Consider the following 19,110-nt stretch of genomic DNA (forward strand, 5'->3'; position numbering starts at 1 on the left):
GCCCAGATCTGTGTCCTCCCCTCCTGCTGAGGGGAAGCCCTGGTGCCAAGCTGAGGCAGCAGGGCTCAGGTGACATTTGCTTGAGCTTGGCTCCCCAGCTCTCAGAAAATGCATTTTTTCCAGGCTCAGTTATGCTGGTGCAAGTTGTAGGGAGCATATTTGAGCCTTTACATTAGCAAGAGCCAGCAGGGCTGCAGCTGCCATGCTGCTCTGCATGTTGGAGCCATGGTGTCTGAGGTGGTGGGGCTGCACCAGACCCATCAAGCCTGTCCTTCAGCTGCACCAGCACAGCAGATTAGCACCTTCGCCTGTGCAAAGCAGCTCAACAAAGTCTGCGCCTCCCATCAGCTTGTGATTAGCTGAGGGTGGATTATTATTAACTGTTTTCACCTTCCTCTCAGCACAGTACCATGCTGTACCTGGCACCAGGCTCCTGCTCAGCCTCCTGAGCTTTAAGCCAGCTGGAGCCTTCAAAGGTGAGCAGTGCCGGCACCAACTCGTGCTGTGCTGAGGCTGTCCAGTGCACACCCCCCACCCACCAGAGCAGTCCCACACTTGTTGCCAAGATGGCAGGAAGGGCACAGTCTCAAAAAACAGCTTGCAGCAGCTGAGCCCAGCGCTTCCCAGCAAGGCTGTTGGTGCATCCCCACCTGGGGAAGAACAGAGGAGGAAGAGGCAGCTCTCTTCCTCCTCAGAAGCAAATCCCAGGGCAGCAGCTGGATCTAATGGGGAAGGGGGCAGGAACACACATGCAAGGTTTGGCTCTTCCCCAGAGCTGTGCTGCTGTTGTAGGAACCCTGCCCCACACCCCTGCATTTCAATGCTGGGAGTTAGTGCAGATTTGCCCTGTGGCCCCACAGCAGATTAAGGCTTCCAGTGGTTCCTGACCCTGGAAGGAAGGCTTTACATGCCTGAAAGCTGGTGCAGTTTCTTCAGTCCTATGTAATAGCAGTTTATCTTTCTCAGACAGAGCCTGTCTTGCCTCTCTCCTTAGCACATACCCACCCCCAGAAGCTGAGTATTACACACTCCTTGAAAGTCCTCTGAGCATTACTGGAAGGTGACAGTATTGCAGTGTCTTCCTTCAGCCTCATACTGGTCCTACTGCCCTGGAGTGAGGAGGAACGGAGGAAGGAGCTGGGCACTGACGCAGCAGGCCCAGGAAACACTGCCATATAAGGTGTGAATTCAGTTCAGGGCAGCAGCCCAGACTGACCATGACAGGGTATAAATTACCAAGTGTTGTAGCCAGCCCATGGAAAGATCACAGCTAACAGGAACAATAGGAGGAAGGGAGAGCAGAACACACGTAGGGAACAGCCCACTTTAAAATGCCAAGCATAAGTAGTTTAAAATATTATTACTATTTTGGGCAAAAGCAAAGACAGTCCTGTCTTCACCAAGAGCCAGCCCAGGGGGGAGAAGGAGGCTAGACAGGAAAAGCTCCATCCAAGCTGGACTCTCACCTCCAGCTCCTGAAGCAGTGACTCCTGAGCACCAAACTAATGTTACACACCACTTCAGCAGGGACCAGAACAAAACCTCCTTCCCCTCCTTTCCCACAGAGAAGTGGCAACAACTGGGAGAACACTACACAGTGCAGCAGCCAGATCCTATTTTAAAGCTTGATACACGCAAGGGCACTGAGTCCTGTAAATTGGGGTGATGCTGTTAGACATATTGGTGGCACCAGTTCAGCTCACTTGAAGAGATTGTCCTATATGTCAGGGCATGGTCTTGATGCGTACAGCAGCTCAGGCAGGCTCAACAGAGCTTTCCCTCACACCAAGCTCTGCTCTAAGGCTTTGGCTAGACATCGACTAAAGCCCTCCCACATCCCAGCTGCAGTGAAACACAGCTTCTGGAGGGCTTCTGGTCTAAGGTATTCCTCCCAGCTACCCACCCCCCTTCCCAGGCTTGAGTAAGCACCTAGGCTGGCCTCTGCTCAGGAGGGCCCCCACTCACAAGGTAATGGGGAAGGTAGCACTGCACCCCAGCAGCGCTGAAGGGAAGCCAGACTGTCTCAGGTGGTAGAGAGGACAGAGCTCAGCCAGGAATATGCACTGCTATAGCAAGAGCGAGGCAGCAGCAACATAAACCTCCCTCTGACCTGCCTCATCTGTGCTCTGCACAGATTCACACTGCAGGGGCGATTACAGATGGCAGCAACTTTGGCTTCAGCAGATGCAGAAAGCAGCCTGCTGTTTCCCCATCACCTGGATTTCCTGGGTCTCTTGTCCCTGCTCTGCCACACCTCAGCTCCCCAGGATTTCTGAAAAGCAGCAGCTCCTCCTGGGCAGCTGGACCAGGTCCCAGCCCGCACCCACACTCCACCCCAGCCATTCTTTCACAGGGCGGACCCACTTTCACAACAGGAGCCTTGACACATTTCCTGCCCTGAGCACTGCTCTACCGAAGCATTTGGCAACAATCTGCCATCTGCTTCATCAGCACACTGCTATCACCCTCTCCCCCCAACACACAAACCTGCTACACCAGCTGCTTCTCCCAGTCCTGCCTCCAACCACACTAGGCAGAACCAAGCACCTGGATCAGCTTCTGAGCACAGCAGGCCAGGGAAAACAAGAGGGCAGAGCCATTTCTCCTTCTGTTTGTTTATTTGTGATAGAAGAGCAGCCCACTCTGACAGGGCCTGGCTCCTTCACCTCATCCTCAAGGCCACCAGCATGGTTTTGGTTACAGCCAGAGCAGGTGATGGGCACCAGGCCCAGGAGAGCTGCTGCACTGCCCTGCTGTAAGGCAGAGCACACGTTCACCCAGGCCCAGTTGGATCCACAGAAGTAAGAGGTGCTCACTATTACCCCACAGCAGGGCACGCTACAACGATCCTCCACTGTGCTCACACTGCACCAGAGCAGGGCTAGTCCCAAGCAGGAGAGTCTGGGAGCCGATTCTAGGGGCAATTATTGCTCAAGTCTTGAGTTTGCAGGAATGGAAGTGGTCCAAGGCAAGGCTGAGCTTGGCCACCCCCACTCTGGAGCAAGCCACCAGCTGCCATAGAGGATCAGGTAAGTGTGGCTAAAGCACACACTAAGCACCCAGCCCAGGCACAGAAAGGCACAGCAACCTGGGCTTATTGGGGGGGTGGGGGAAGGCATTTCAGGCTGTCACAACCCCTACTATGTACTAGGTACAGGGCATGTGTACTGTACTGGGCAGGTCTGGGCCCTCAAGTCCCATAGACACTGCCCCTACATTTTCCACAGCCACACCTGAGCATGGACACACCAGGGCAGGACCCCCCCCCCCACCTGGGCACACAGGGACCAGAAGGGACATGCAGCACTGTGGCATGGAACAAGGTGGCACAAGGCATGGTAGAGCAGGAGCACTCACACTTGAGCTGGCAGCAGCAAGCAACCAGGGACAAGTCTGCTCATCCACACAGGCTCTAATGAGCCAGGGAAGAGGAGAGGGCACCAGGACAGGGACCGGTCTCTTCTTTTGGTCCTACTCAGAAGAAAATGGCCCCCAGGCAGAAGGGCCAGATGTAGGCACTTGGGGGAAAATTCCTTTGGAAATACTGGAATGGGACTGCAGCCCTGCAGCTGTGATGCAGGCAGCTGCCTCTCTGCTCAGCAACACCAAGAAACAGCACAAGCCCTCCCAGACAGGAGAAGTTGCCCATGGCTGCTCGGAGCAGAGGGGCTGGGCATGCAGACAGAGGACAGCAGGGCTGGGCACAGGGGTACAACAGTCTGTAGGCACTTGACTTGGCTAGTGGCACCCAGGAGCAGGGGAACAGGTCCCAGCTGCCTCTGCCCCGGGGCTCTCATTGGCTCTGGGAGGGCCTTGCCCTCTAGTTGGCTTTGACCTTGCCATTGGTGACAGTGCCATTCTCGTGGATGCTGCTACCGTTGTGCTGGGCTGCTTGTGGAGCCACCCTGGGCAACCGTTTGCCCTTGGTGTAGGACTGGTACCAAAAGTTGGAGAAGAGGATGAAGAAGATGGTCCCATAAATCCAGATGAGGTGGATGAAGATGGGGAACTGGTACTGGCAGCTGGGCATGAAGTAATACTGGGAGATGTGGACGGAGACAATCACGAACTGTGCCTGAGAGCAATGCAGAGCAGGGACAAGTTATTCAAGGGAGCAGGGTCAGGGATCATACTAGAGACCTTCTTTCTAAATGAAACCAACTGGTTCCTTTCCACTCTGAAGTAGAGGACCTTATGGTGAGGCACAGTCAGCAGCAGCTGGAAGAGGCAGGCACAAGTCTCAAGGTAGCATGCACCTCTCACCCTTCCAGTGTGGCCACAGCCCAGGGGCAGCAGGCTAAGCAGCATCCACTCCCTAACCAGGCTGGTAGGGCTATCAGAGGCCTACAGTAGGCCAGAGCTGCTAGAAACCCAGAGTGAGAGGCTGCAGAAGAGACAGCTACAGCTGCTGGTTGCCACCTTCATAGGTACAAGGGCTGGCCTGCCCCTCGCATCGGAGGTTGAGGGCACATGCTCTGCTTCATAGCACAGACTCACCAGCTGGATGGCCGTGATGTGTTTCTTCCACCACAGGTACTTCTGAAAGGCAGGTCCTGCTGCTGAGAGCCCGTAGTAGAAGTACATGACAACATGCACCATGGAATTGATCATGGCATGGAATGAGCCCATTCCTCCTGTTAAGACAGATCTTCATTAGCATAAGTCAATCCTCCATAGCAATTAGCCCTTCTCAGCATGCTGGGGCTAATCCAGCTAACCCCCCTTCCCCAAGCTGGGCACCCAGTCAGTTTTCATCTTACCTGGACCAAACTTTGCTCCCCACCACCAGCTCCAAGGCAGAACAGAGTGGTGGAACAGGTGCAGGAATGTGACCTGTTCATTCTTCTTCCGCAGGACAAAGATCACCTGCAATGAAAGCCCAACAGCATCAAGGACCTGCAGCCCTGGGAACAGGTAGAGCAGGCTGAACCACTAATTCAGCATCTGATCCCAGTGATGCCTCCCCCAAAAAAGCTCACTGCCACCACACAGCTTCTAGAGGTATAACATGCCAAGAGTGGCCTCCTTGACAGTGATGCCAGACAGAAGCACTGCCAGGTCAGACTGGAAGGGCCGAAGAAAGCACCTACCCCAAGCACACAGGGCCCCAACTCCCTGCCCAGCAAGCAGTGACATGGCCTCCTCATAACTCACTTACCGTGTCTGTCAGTTCAATGAACTTGGAGAAGACAAAGAGCCAAGCAACACTCACCATCTGTAACAGAAAAGGTTAATATTAGAGACCCACTTCAGCCTGAGCATGCCGAGTGACCAAGGGTCTCCATACAGTAACCCTGGGGTGAAACCAAGGGCCAGGTACTGTAAGTCCTCCACCTCAGAAGAGGCAGGTAGCTGTGACCCTGCTGTCCCAACACAAGCACTAAAGGCCACCCCCACTTACTGCAAGAGGGATTAGAACTCACCCTGAGGGCCTTGGGGTCCTGTGAGAAGTCCACAGGGTCACATCGCCAGGTGTACCCAGTAAGCCACCCTGCCATCAGGAACTGTAACAAGAGCATCATCAGGGTGAGGCCCAACATATCACCCACTGCACTTCCCAAGCCCTGTGCAGAAGTGCAGGGAACAGCCTGCACAAGGGCTCCCCATCACCCATGCAGCCTGCATGGGCTACTTTGTGTATGCCACACAAAGGCTACTGCCAACAACTCACCTCATAAACTATGTAAAGTGAGAGTCCCACCAGAAAGAAGTTGTATAGCACCATGAACTTCTTCAGGTTTAAAGGCTTCCTGTTGGCCATTAGCCGGGGACCCAGTGATAGTACAAAATAGACATATGCCAGAAGGATGCCCATCACAAGGAACGGGGACTGCATTAGCGGATAATCAGCAATGCGGGGGTCTGTGGAGAGAGCCGCAGGGCAGTTAGCATCCTCACTCCAGTCAGCTGCCAGCAATGCTACTGCCAGGGTGGAAGCAATCCTGTTCTTCCAGGTCAAGAGTGCAGGCAGGGGGCCAGTCAGGGAGCAGAGGCTGGAAGTCACCTAAACTCAGTAAGGCCTGAAGCCATGCTGCAGGGCAGCCTGAAGACCCTCTGCCCAGGAGGGCACAAGTGTCCCAAGAAGACCTGCACAAGCACTGAGGCAAGACAACCTCATAAAAACCAGCCCAAAAGACCCAGAGCTGCCTCCACATCAAAGTAGAGGCAGGATGCAGCTAGACCCAGGCTGCTTCAGGGATGACAGACCACCCCCTGTGCCTGTGGCAGTAAGGCATGTAGCACCACCTGCCCTGCAGCTGAGGAGAGCCAAACACTCACCTGCTTTCTTCATGAAGTCCTGATACATGGTCACAATCCCCTCCATGGTGGCGGTAGTATCTCTGTGGAGAGAAGGGCAGATCAGGCAGCTGTTTTCCCAGGAGGGCACCCTGCAGAGCAGCAAGTCTCAAGCATAGCTTCAGAGGTACAGTCATGTGTATCTGGCCAGCATTACTCTCAGCTGATCATACACCAACATCCACTTTCCAGTTGAGCCTCATGCCTCCCCTTCTCACTGTGCCTGGCCCTGTCTCCCCAGCTCTGCTGGGAACCCTGTCATCCACCACTAGCAGTTCTTCCAGGGCAGGATCCTAACACTTCAAGACAGGTGCTGAGGTTGGAAGCTTTCCTAGCTATCTCCAGCCCCTTAGTCTTGCTCCTGCAGTACAGGCTCAACCATTATCACCCACAACCACCATGATATTGCCAAGAACCTTGCCACCCATACTGACACAGCACACTGCTCTGCCTGACCCTGGTGTAGGGTATCCGAGGCAGATGCAGAGCTGGCCCACACTCTCCAGAGCAGTGCCTTTACGATCAGCTTTGGGCTGCTGACCACTGATCCCCACCAGAGAAGCAACACAGCATCAATGGCAGACATACTGGAAGAGGAAGGAAAACCATCAGTTCAGCAACTGACACCAGCTTCTGGTGCGAGAGTTCCTGGTTTCACATCTTGCACAAACCCTCCTGAGAAGAGCTACCACCCCATAACCCAGCACTTCAGAGGCTAGGTGCATCCTACTTGGCAATGACATTTCCACACCTCTTCCAGACAGGGGACAGTACCCCAGGTAGTGGAAAAATCAGTAGAAGGATACAAGGCTGCAAGTAGAAGGACTGACACTCCCCACACTTGCTCAGCCTCACTGTGAGCACACACCAGACAGCAATCCAGAGTTGCTCTCCAGAAAAGCAGGAAGGGCCCAGGCTCTTACTGCTGCAGGCATATTTGAAATACCCTCACTCAGCCCCCTGTGCTCCCTAACCTCTCCCCAGCCCACAGGACACCAGAGCACCAGGGAGGCAGAGCACAGCCCCAGCCTCACCCACCTGCAAGGGAGGCATTCCCCATAGCTGCTACCAGACACTCCACCTACCCCTTCCTCCAGGAAAGTGTACAGGAATCACTGCCCACACACAGGCCCAGGGAAACAGGTCCCCAGCCCAGTCTCCCCAGGAGGTTTATTGCTGCCGCCACCAGGAAGCATGCAGTCCCTCCCAGGTATGCAGCCAGGAGGCTGAAACCAGAGTAACCTTCTTCCCGGTAATGTCCCAGCAGCAAGTATCCAGCAGCCACTGCCACCTGAAGCCCTCACCAGCCAGCACCAGCATCCCTCCTTCAGCTTTGCTGCAAGAAGAGCTCAGCAAAGTGCTTTTTGCTCTACCTGGGACCCAGGCAGGACAGCAGCAGACACTACCTGTGTAGTGCTACCAAGCACCTATGTGACAGACTTTGCTGGCACCACTCCTCAGAAGCCTGGCATACACCATTCTGGCTCACCATTCTCTGCAAATCACTTTAGTGCAGCAACAGTGCTGGCTCTGTGCCTGCCCAGTCATACCCTGTGTCCTCCTCCAAACTGGGGAGTGCCACCCAACCTCTCCATAACAGCAGTGGGGTGGAATAGCTCTCCCCCCTCACCCCACCAAGCACCCATTCCTCCAAGCAGGGCTCCAGAGCAGCCTGCACAGCCATGCACACCAGGGAGCGCCCAAGAAGTTCTGCTGTGCTTCAGAAAACACAGAAGGTGGTTCCTCATGCTACCTTGGAGGTGGGTAGAGCAATAGGGCAAAGCCCGCTTCAGACTGATCCCCACACCTCAGGGGCACCAGCAGCTGAACAGATGCTCCCATTCCCAACCCAAGGTTTCAAGGGGTTTAATAGCAAGTAATACTCACTTGTAGTATCACCGTGATGAAAGTAATATTTAAGGTCCTGGGCACTGCCACGATTATCCACTCTCCACATGCAGCAGAGGCCAGAAAGGCATAGCAGAAATTACAGCATCTTTGAGAGCCACTCAAGGCTCCAGCTGTGGGAAATGCAGTAAGTACAAGTCCTGAAAGCTGCTGAGCTTTATGTTGCTTTAATGGCTAAGAGCAAGTTCCAAACTCGTCTGTCTAGTTTCAGCTCTCAACCACTACATCCAGCTACACCTTTATTTGCTAGATTGAGGAGCCCTCAAGAGTTAGTTCCCAGCACAGGTACCTGACTATTCAAGCTCTCTGTTTATCTTATCAAGCTGAATGAGTCAGCCTTACTACAGGTCCAGGGCATAGACAAAACTCCTGCAGAGTGCTTGCCTATTTTGGGCAGGCTAGGATGAGAAGATAGTATCAGTTGCCCACGAGCTCAGCGCTATATCCCACACTGCAGGGAAACACTTGAGCTTGGGCCCTAAGGATTGCTTTGCTGACTCTGATGCGAGCAAGGTGCCAGCACCACTGGACAACTAGAACCCCAGCTCAAAAGCATTTGGGGGTCACAGGACACTGGGGACTTGGACGAGAAGACTCACACTGCAGTTTTGCCCTGACAGACCTGCTGCAAGCTGCACAGAGCACACAGCAGACAAGGGATGTCCTAGCAGCAGCCCTGAACCCAGACAACTATCCCCCCAAGCAGCAGGAGAAGCCCACTTCAACACAGCACTAGCACAGGAGTCCCCACCAGTGTGAACAGCAAGTCCCTCTTACTGCTGTGTCTTGTGAAGCATCTCCAGCACTCCTACAGCCATACATGCCACAGGGAGAGGGAAGGCACTGGACTTGTCCTGAACATGGGCTCTGGGCAAGCACCAGGACTTCTACCAGGGCAGAAATAGTAGGATTACATTACAGGCCCTTATGAAAAGGGCCTATGCATTTTTCACAGCTTTTGTAGGTAGAATAACATCCTGCTGCATTCAGCTAACAGAGCTAACAACTCCAGGGAACCCCCAAGGTCTTCATATCTTTGCAAGACCTGGTATCCACACTGGCATGCTACATGGTCCTACATTAAAGGCTGAAGCATGCCTTGCTCAGTGAGCAGATGCAGGTATGTCTCACCTTCCTCTGTCTCCCAAGGGGCAGCCACTGGCCTTGGGGTGTTGGCAGTTGAGCTGCCAAGGGGGAGCTGTAGAGCAGGCCCAAGCATTGCCTTCACTAAGCAGGAGGATGCAAAGTGCACCAGCCTGCCTGAGCCATGATGGTGCAGGCAGAGGGTTTTCAGCACAGAGCAGCAACTGTCTGGGAACATGAACTCACCCCTGCCATTTCCTCTATGCGCAACACCAGCACTTGATGTCCCTCTGCACTTTGAGAGGGGTTCACCATCCAGCCAGGCATCTGCTCTTACTACCCTCCACGCTACGCTGCACATTGCGATGCAGGCAGTTACAGCTCAGCAGTCAGTATCTGTCCTCTCTGCACAGGGGAGACACTCTCCTTTGACTCCTCCCAGATCCTGATCCTCTTGGGCAAGAAACTGGGAGGATATGGGGAACCCAAAGCTGAGCCTTCAACAGCTGAAGAGAAGTCAAGCAAACAGGTCCAAGCATCTCAAAGCACCAAGAACCCTTGGGGCCCAAACACACCCTGCACAATACCTAGAGACCTTGCAACATATCTCCTTCTACCTCTCACCAACTGGGTGTCACTTCCCCATCTCAGCAAGAAAGTTCCCACTATTTGCAAACCAGAGTACCAGGCCACATTCTGTCCCAGTAACCAACATCAAGGATTAGATATTTGCTTACACCAAACAATGTGCAGACTGCATATTTCCAACAAGCTATACAGCTAATTAGTGCAACTTCAGCAAGAACAGCAAGGCCTTTTATAATCAACCCCAGCAGCCCAAGAGTAGTCACACCACTGCACTGTGAACCACGACACTGACAGAGACCAGAGCTCAACCCAGTTAACTTTGTTAACAGCCTCATAGGGCACATCTCTCCCCACACAGTAGCTACCTGCAAGGAACAGACTCAGCCCCAGACATCCAACACTCCAATCCCATCAGCATTCAAATCAGAAATCAGTCCTCTAATAAGTGAGAAAGCAAGCCACCCTAATCTCCCCACTAGTTTAATTACAGGCAGCACCAAAACAGTCTGGTAGGTGGCCACAGAGCTGCTACCCCAGGGAGAGCTGGCACAGGGCCCTTGCTGAACTGGCTAAAGCAGGCCTGGTCCCTGTGGGGCTCCCAAGGGAGCAGCAACCCTCAAAGGTCAGGAGATAACCAGCTGGCGAGAGATCAAACCAACTCTCATCCCTGACCTACAAGCTGGCAGCAAGGCTTGCTGCCTGATGCTGCTCTGAGCTCCAGTCTCCCAGGAAGAGGCATCTCTTCCCCCAGCTCCCCACCATAGCACCTGCCCAGCTTCCTGGAGCTCCAGAAAGTCATTGCAGAGTCCAACAAGGCCTGCATAGACCTCCATGTGCCCAGGGAGCGTGTTTCCCAGCAGAGCTGCTGGGACCTGTGGTTCCGAAGCATCTGCCAGCAGCAGCTGTTGCTGTGGAAGAGTGGGACTGACTAACCCAGGGTCTGGCAGCCCCAGACCAGGCACAGACAGGGCTCCACACAGCACACACACTGAGGCTGGCACCTCAAACTGCCACCAAGAGCTGTCAGTCACAGCTCCAGAAGCAGCTTTCATGATCTGGCGCACAAGTAAACCCGCGCACAAACAACACATGAGCAGCAAGACAGACAGACCAACCAAGACAAGGGAGAAGAGCTTGGCCAGCCCTGAGCAGCAGCAGCACCCTATTCTTCATAAACTCTGCAGCAGAATTGCTCCAAGTCTGAAGTTTACCATGAAGCAGAGAAAACTGGATTTGGATCTCCTCCTTCTGCCACTCTGCACCCAGGTGAAAGCGAGAGGGGCCTGTAACCAGCCAGTGAACATTTGCTTCACACACAGCATCTCAGGACACCAGCTCAAGAACACACAGCAGAGAATACTTAACAGGAGAGCTGTATTCAAGGACATCTGCATTACTGGTAACAATTTCAGCCATCTCCCTGAAGATTCAGTTAAGGCATTGTTGTCCACATGCTACTAAAGTCATGGTTTCCCCTCAAGAGCAAAATCACAGCCTGAAGGGATGCTTGTGCACCAGCTTACAGGGCACACAAGACCAGTCTGGCAGCAGAGCATAAGCTGCTATGTTTCAAGTGTGGAAAGCAATACCAGCAGATTAGGGCAGAGCAGGAAAGTAGAACTCTCCTGGCCTGGCATTTTGGCTCTGAGGACTCGGCTCTGATCAGAACTTGAAGACAGCTAGTCCCAGAACTCTCAGCCCACAACATAACTACAAAGTCTACAAAGCAACTTCATGCTAACACCACCACATAAGTTTTCCTACTTGAATCATGTGTATTTGTCACTTCCTCTGGCTCAGCTACTTCATGCTGAGTGTCAAAGGATATGGCTAACAGACTGGTACCATACACTCTGCATCAGCATACTTTGAAGCCACTACAGGACAACTGCATTCACAGAGAAAGGATGCAAACTCTCAAACCCTTGATATGCAACAGCTCTTGCAAGAGCTGCTGTTGCAGCTGGTGCGGGAGTCACACTGGCTTCAAGTACCAGGAAGCGACCTGCCTGAAGTTCAGGAGTTTCCCCATCTTCACCTAGCGTGTGTCAATACCCTACCACTATGGGTGGTAGGCTGTGAAACCCTGAGGCCTTTGGATAGCATCCTATAAACAGAGATTAAGTTCTTCCCTTCCCATGCTCGCTGGAAGCAGGGAGAGCAAGAGGAGACTCTCAGATTAGCAGGCAAGCTTTTCAGAGCCTGAGCAGTTAGTGTGGCACCTCACAAGCTTTCAGAAGGAGCAAGCCCACTGCAATAGGGTGGTAACCTTGTACAAAACCCAAGGCAGGCAATCAGACTCCAAGGTCTCACCAGAGCGTAAGTTGCAGTAAAAGGTCTATATACACAACACACTGTTTTTTTTCAGGGACAGCACCTCCTCAAGCTGATCAGGCAACCAGTTAGAGTAGTCTTACTCTTTATCACATTCAACCCTGGTGGCTGCACATTCAGGGCCCCGGTATTGGTACAGATGAGAGCAGTCAGGGAAAAGGCAACATTAGGCAGAATGTCTGACATAGCAAGGAAAAAAGGAGTAAAGAGGTGAACAAAGAAAAGAACAGAGGATGATATGCCTATAGAAGTGGAAAACAAGGTACTTCCTATCCAAGCTAGCCACACTGAGCTGTGTCCACTCCCCAATGCAGCACCAGGTGAGGGGGAAAGGAGGTGGAGATAGATGGGCTCCCTCTCTGAAGTGATGGCACCCAGCAGCCCCCCAGGGTGCAGGAGAGAGCACTCAGGAAGGATAGAGCTAGGCAGGTGACAGAGGAGGACAGGCAGGGTTAGACCAACCAGGGCTGGCTCCCAACACCTGCTTCTAGATATAGGTCAAGCCTTCCAAAACCCTCTAGTAGAGGAACACAGAGCACCCCTATCTGGACATGGGACAGACAGTACCAGAGCATGTCTCTGTGGTTTTAATCATTATGCAAGTGCCTCACTACCAGGTTTCACCTCTGTTCCCACAGCAGTATCTGTAATCATTACACCGTAATGATTACTGTGCTCTGTCCCATCCGGGCCTGTACATTAATTGGACAAGCACACCAAGACAGGATGGACACTAAAAGTCTGCAAAGCAAGATGCAAAAAGAAAAGACTCCTAAAATGCCTCCATCTCTATCTGGATCATTCAAGGAGTCCAAGTGTGAACCCAGAGCCACTTCTCACCTAGAAAAGGGGTCACTGCCTGGAATTCATCATGACATCTACTTTGGAACTCCCCTACCCTCCACACCAAGAAGACAGTGCAGTCATGCAGCCACCTGCTAACAAGAGCAAGGGGTGTTCTCTGACAACACTAAAGATGCCAGACTCCAGCAGCATAGAATAGGCACCACAGATCCCAATAGGTATAAGTCTTAATAGATAGTACCTTTACCTTTAACAAGGTTCACAGCCCTCCAACACACCAAAAAAAAAAAAAAAAAAAAAAAAGCAGCATTAGGCCTGAATATCTCCACACAGGTGTAGATGGACTATTCAAAGCCAGGGCTGTTGTTCCTACTGCTGGTCCTGTACAGACATGGAAAGCCTCTTAGGGTTAAGTAGAAGCAGCATCATGAGATATAAGTCTGTATGTATACAGAGCAAATCTATTAACAAACCATGAGAACAAGCTAGCTGATCTGATCCACAGGGTTAGGGCACTCCTTGCAGGAAGGCTGGAGAACTTGCTGCCACAATGACAGCTCACCACTTTGAGCCATCCCACAGGGAAGAACCCACCAGAAATTAAGTACCCTGTGAGACGCTGAGAGAAATCAAGAACCATCAGACCTAGTTACCACCTCCACCAGCCCCAAGCCACTAAAGTCTCAGATAGCATCCAGACACAGGCCTGCTGGTAGGGAGCTGGCTGTGGCAGCTGCAGCCTGTCATCTAAGCAACAGCAGCCCCACAACTCCTGCAGGGAAGAACCCTGGCTCCTGGGGACCAGCTCCTCCCTGCAGGAGCCCAGGCTGCCTCACCTGTTTGACTGGCAAGAACCAGACTTTCCAGCCCAAGTACTCCCACCATCTGACAGACAGTAGGGCACATGCTAGCACAAATCCAATACAAAAGCACAGAAAGATCTCTTGGGCTGTCACAGGCACCACTCCCAGTATCTCCTGTGAGACCCTTCCTTTTGGAAGAAGCTTAGCCTGAGCATTGACTGTGCTGTAACCCCAGCAGAAGAGAAGAAAGCATTCACCCACAACCTTCAAGGACAGTGCCAAGCCAAGCATGCAGCAAATGCACCTGCTTCTGACACCAGCTTCAGAGCTTCCTGGGGATGAAGAGACTTTTCTCCACCAAGAGAGAAAGGAGACATTACACACCTTGAATAAGCTCAATTATTTTCACCTTCAAAACACAGTGTGAGACACCTCTAAGAGTAAGTTTTTACTCCCCTAGCCTCAGTTTTAACAGTACTTTCTCTCATATTGCATTTCTGCCCTGAAGGACCATATAATCCCCCCCCCATCGGGCTTTCAGGAAACAGAGGTGAGAATATGATGCAGGGCAGGACTGTGGAGGCCCAGGCTTGCGTGGGTGGCATGGCTTAATCCCCACAGCAAGATGCAGCAAGAAGATACCGCAACAGCTGGCACCATGCTACTTCTCAAAGGAACAGGCTGTCAGCAGCAGCTGACACCCATGAACCAGAGGGGCTTCCTAGGAGAGAGATAAGACACAGCAGTCTCAGTCAAGCCCCAAGGGCTCAGCCAACTGTTTGACTCTCTAAACCATCCTTAAGAAGCTGCCCAGCAGGTCTGGTGGGCAGGTCAATTCCATCCAGCTAGGAATCTGCCCTGGCTGCATTCTGGCAAAAGAGAAGGTGGTCAATTTAGGGCAGCACATCAGGATGGATGCACTGCTGCACAGGCAATCCTGGCCTCAGAGAGGAAGAGATGCTCTGAGGGAATGTACTAGAAAGGAAAGTGCCCAGTGTCATCCCACATTGCCCACTGAGCACAGGAAGGGTATTCCCTTCACTTCTTTCTGCCCTTAGGACTCCAGAACCAAGGTGGTCAGTCATGGGGAAAGCACCTGACAGTCACCCTGTGAGAAGCAGCCTGGGCACTGAGGCATACAGACTGCTGCCCCCAAAGCCTCCCCTCCTGTCACAACACCTGTGTACTTATGCTGTCTCATTTAGCTTGTTGCAAAGATCAAAAAGAAGCAGCTTTCCTAACTGCCTCTTCATTACAAGACAGGAACAGGCCCACCTAAGAGACCTACAGACCAACTGCAGTACTGCCTGTGGAAGGTCAGATGAGCATTTGGCCATGGTTATTAAACCTGCAGCTGCCCAGCAAGAGCAGACCTCTGTGCATGACTGCACACCAGTCCGAGGTGAGCTCACAGCTACTGCTGCTACCAGGAGGGTGACAGGGACCTCCTCCCACCAGCGTTCCAGAGCAAGAGCCAGAGGGAAGCCAAGCACCTACATGAGCCAGCACTCAAAGCTAACATTGTGTCGCAGCAGCGGGGGAGGCCTGGTACTGCCACCCTGCCCGGAGGAGGAGGAGGGAAGAGCCATCTCAATGGTACATTGATGCTGAGGGCTGTGTAGGAGAAATCTCTCCATCCACCAAGCGGCCAGCACCACTGCTGGAGGCTGCTCTCACCCTGCTGCAGTGAAGCCCCAGCAGACCACAGCCCTCCTCGACTGCTCGACATCCCCACAGCTCTCACCAAGGGCCCACCCTGGCGGCCACACCAGGACGGAGGGTGTCAGGGAACCAAGCACAGCTGGGGCCCCCGGGCAGCGCCCCGCACGGGCCTCACTCCCACCCCCAGCGAGGCGGCTTCAGCGCAGGCCCCCGGCCCCGCTGCCGGCTGGAGGGAGCGCCGAGACCCGCAGGGACCCCCTCCCGCGCCTCCCCTTTCCCCCCCCGTGCGGGAAGCGCGGGCGGCTGCCGGTAGGGCCTCGGGGTGGGGCTGCCGCCGGGGCCTACCGCCGCCCCGGGCCCCGGAAGCGCGGTGCCGCGGCCCGGCCGAGCGCCGGCCCCGCCACCAACGGAGCCTGTACGGCCGGGCCCGGGGCTGCCCGCCCGGCTGGGGCTGCAGGGGAGGGCCGCTGCTGCGTGACATCCCGGCAGCTGCTGGCCCCAGGGAGGCACCGCACCGCCGCCGAGCTGACCGGGGGGGCTAAGCCCCCGGCCGCGGCCTGCCCCACTGCCTGCTGGAGGGGCAGGCCGGGAACCAGCCACAGAGCTGCCCCCAGCCCCACCAGAAGCACCAACACAGCGATGCTGATCCCCTTCCCTGAAGTCATGCAACCGCCAGATCTTGACCCGGAGAGGAAACAAACCCCTGACTTGAGGGCCCATCTCTGGCAGCAGTAGGGAGGCAGCCCGGGCACAGCCGGGACCCTGTCCCCAGCACAGCCACCGCGCTGAGACCTGCCGAGCCGGAGGCCAGGGTGTTTGCGCCCTGGCACACAGCCAGCAAGGGGAGACATTCCTCCCTCCTGGCAGGCTGGAAAAGCATCCCAAGCACCACACCAAGACAGCACAGACAGGACAGCTCTGGCATACAACTGCCCCAAAGGAGGGCAGCCAGGCTGCAGGAAGGGAATTACACCCTTCCCTGGGCACCCCGGAGGGTGCTCTGGGGCAGCAGCACCCAGCCATGAGCTCTGGGGAGCACTACAGCTCCTCACATCATCAGGACCCATCTGTTTTTAAAAAAACACTTCAGCTACCCAACGTGGACTTTGCTTATCTTCCTCCTGACACAGGCAGGGTTGCACACCACTGGCCTGTCACAAGCATCCACGCTGCTATTAGAGTTAATCCCACCCCTCCAGGGGGGTGACAGCCCTCACTACCACCTTCCTGTCTGGTGGCAGCCACACCCAGCCTCACCACCTGCCAAGGGCATGTCGCAACACCCATCCCACCCATCAGGCCACAGCCTACCCAGGCTCATCCCTCCAACGCTCTGGCAAGGGGGACACCACCCACCGCCTTCCCGTGCCCCAGAGCATCCTGGGTGACAAGGACACATAAGTCTCCTCCAGCCTCTTCCACTCCTGCAGGCTGTTTGGCAGGTGCCAACCCAGCACAAGGCCTCGCCAAGGCAGGGCCCACCATCCCTGACAGGCAAAGCTTCAATCCCAAAGCAGCTAAAGCTCATTAAGGCCTCAGCACTCCCCTGGGAAAGACTATGCACCCCCAGCCCAGTCCCACCACGCAGAGCTGAACCCAGCACCCACAGCCCCGGCCGAGCCGTCGTAGCCCCTCTCAGCACCCACCGCCACAGCGGGGTCCACCCTCCCCTTCCCACGTGGACGCAGCACCCCCACGGCCGCACCGACTCACCGCCAACCGCACCCCTCTCTGCCCGCCACCACGGCGGCCTCCGCCCCTAAATACTGCTGCCCTACCCCCCTCGCCGCTGTCGATTGGCCTCGAGGAGGCGAGCTCCGCCCTTTAGGCGGAGCTCGCCTCCTCGAGGCCAATCGACAGCGGCATAGCGACCCGCCCATCCTCAGCCACGCCCACGCCGGCAGCGCCTCAAGGGCCGGAGCTGCGCAGTGGCCTGATATTTTGAGGGGGGGGCCAGTGCTGGGTTTTGGGGAGGTTTTGGCTGATTTTTAGAGGCGCGGCAGCTGTCTGGGGAGGCGGAGAGGCAGCAACAAGAGGGAAAAAAAATGGAAAGTGGCTGGGAGTAGGCTGCCGGGTTTGGGCAGGGTCTGGGTGGGGTGCAGAGGGTTGGCTCAAGGGTGGTGGTGAGGGCATGAGGGAAATGGCGGAAAGAGGGGCCTGGAGTCGCGCTCACACCGACGTCTGCGCTCTCTGGTGCTCGTGAGGTGAAGCCGGTCCTGTCCTAGTCTAATGCCATCTATTTCAAATGAGAGCTCCAGTCCTCCTGCAGGTTGCCCCAGGGTGGCCACGGCCCACCCCAATAGGTGAAGCAGCAGCATGGTGGGCAGAGAGGCCAGGCACAGCCAGGGTCGTTCTCTGCAGCCAAGGCACAGCAAGGTCACTCACAGGTGGTGGTGTGCACACCCTCACAAGAGTTCATTGTCAACAGTAAACCCTCAATTTGGATGGTTTAGGTGGACTCTTCCAGTCTTACACCAACAACAGATCAGTAAACAAGTGGCACGTATGCTCATCTTTTTCCCGATGGCACCAGAACAGCTACCACGAGCATTTGGAAACACAGGACAGAAGGACACCCCAGAGACACTAAGTCTGGCTGCGTGCTGTTTCCAGCACCGCTTCATCCTGTGTTGTCTTCACAGACTTATCAAGTTCCATCTTAAAAAGTGGCTGGGTTTTGGCTCGCGCTCGTCTGATCTGAAGGCGGTTTCAGAATTCACTGTTCTAATTGTTAGGAATCACCTTCTAATTTCCAGCTTAATTTGATGCATGGCCAGTTAATATCCATTTGTTCCTGTGCCAACGTTGTCTTTTATCTCACATAGGTCCCTGCCTTGGTATTTATGCTCCAATGTATTTGTAGACAGCAATCATCTCCCTCTCAGCCATTACACAGAAGACTAAACAAGTTTTTCCAGCATTTTCTTACTAGCCAGCCTGTCCCCGCACCTAATGCCATGGTAACTCGTCTGGCCATGCTGCTGTTCAAGTTCACTCTCCTGAAGACAGGTGACCAGGAGTGGTTGCAGATTTTGTGCTCACCTGGTGAGAATTCCCTGTCTGGACACAGCCAGGGCTGCATCGCCCTTCTCAGTCCCGCTTTGCAGTGACAGCTCAGACTCACTTTGTGGACGGTTACTTCTGTAACCCCGCTTCTTCAGGTGCTTGCAGCTCACAAAGTCCCCCACATGAAGTAAAGAACTACACTCCTGACTTTCATACCTTTTTTTGGTGGTACAGCATTCCTTTACTTTCCTCTACAGTGCCAATGCACCACAACATTCTGATTTCATCAAATTGCACCTAATATTTGTGCTAGTCCTCAAGGAAATCAATCTATAAGAACATCCACAAAGTACCTCAGTAGTAACCTTTGTGTCCTGATACGCTCCCTTTCACCAGGCTCTCCTTTCATCTTGACCTTACCCACTCCTTCCCACATGAAATTCCTGTGCTTGTTTCTGCCCCAACATCTACCAAGGTTCCCAGCTCCTTCCCCGGAGTCCACACAGGGACTATAGCTTTATAGAAAGTTTTTTTTTTTTAACTATCGGGTTAGTCAGACATAATAGACTATATTTCATCCCACTTTCCATTTCCTGTCCATGTGCTGCATTACTCTTTAATTGAA

At 54.1% G+C, this 19,110-nt stretch overlaps 1 protein-coding gene across 1 annotated transcript; it reads right to left on the minus strand.

The window, feature by feature from the left end:
* Positions 1–2,607: 2,607 nt before the first annotated feature.
* Positions 2,608–17,201, minus strand: ELOVL1 (ELOVL fatty acid elongase 1). The gene is made up of 8 exons (XM_082484674.1): positions 17,193–17,201; positions 6,280–6,341; positions 5,672–5,862; positions 5,424–5,504; positions 5,159–5,215; positions 4,761–4,866; positions 4,498–4,634; positions 2,608–4,075 (listed from the first exon to the last, which is right to left on the minus strand). The coding sequence occupies exons 2-8, from the start codon at positions 6,323–6,325 to the stop codon at positions 3,821–3,823; spliced, it is 873 nt and encodes a 290-aa protein (XP_082340800.1). The 5' UTR covers positions 6,326–6,341; positions 17,193–17,201; the 3' UTR covers positions 2,608–3,820.
* Positions 17,202–19,110: the final 1,909 nt, after the last annotated feature.

The sequence above is a fragment of the Vanellus vanellus genome (assembly GCF_965231255.1).
Source record: "Vanellus vanellus genome assembly, chromosome: 5".
Classification (NCBI taxonomy): Eukaryota; Metazoa; Chordata; class Aves; order Charadriiformes; family Charadriidae; genus Vanellus; species Vanellus vanellus.

Bases quoted from the DNA above. Each gene is read 5' to 3' on its own strand.
- ELOVL1 (XM_082484674.1), bottom strand. From the start codon at position 6,325: ATGGAGGGGATTGTGACCATGTATCAGGACTTCATGAAGAAAGCAG. The intron at 5,216-5,423 runs GTGAGTTCTAAT...TTTCTGTTACAG, and splicing joins AGGACCCCAAGGCCCTCAGG to ATGGTGAGTGTTGCTTGGCT. The intron at 4,076-4,497 runs GTGAGTCTGTGC...CATTGCTCTCAG, and splicing joins ACATCACGGCCATCCAGCTG to GCACAGTTCGTGATTGTCTC.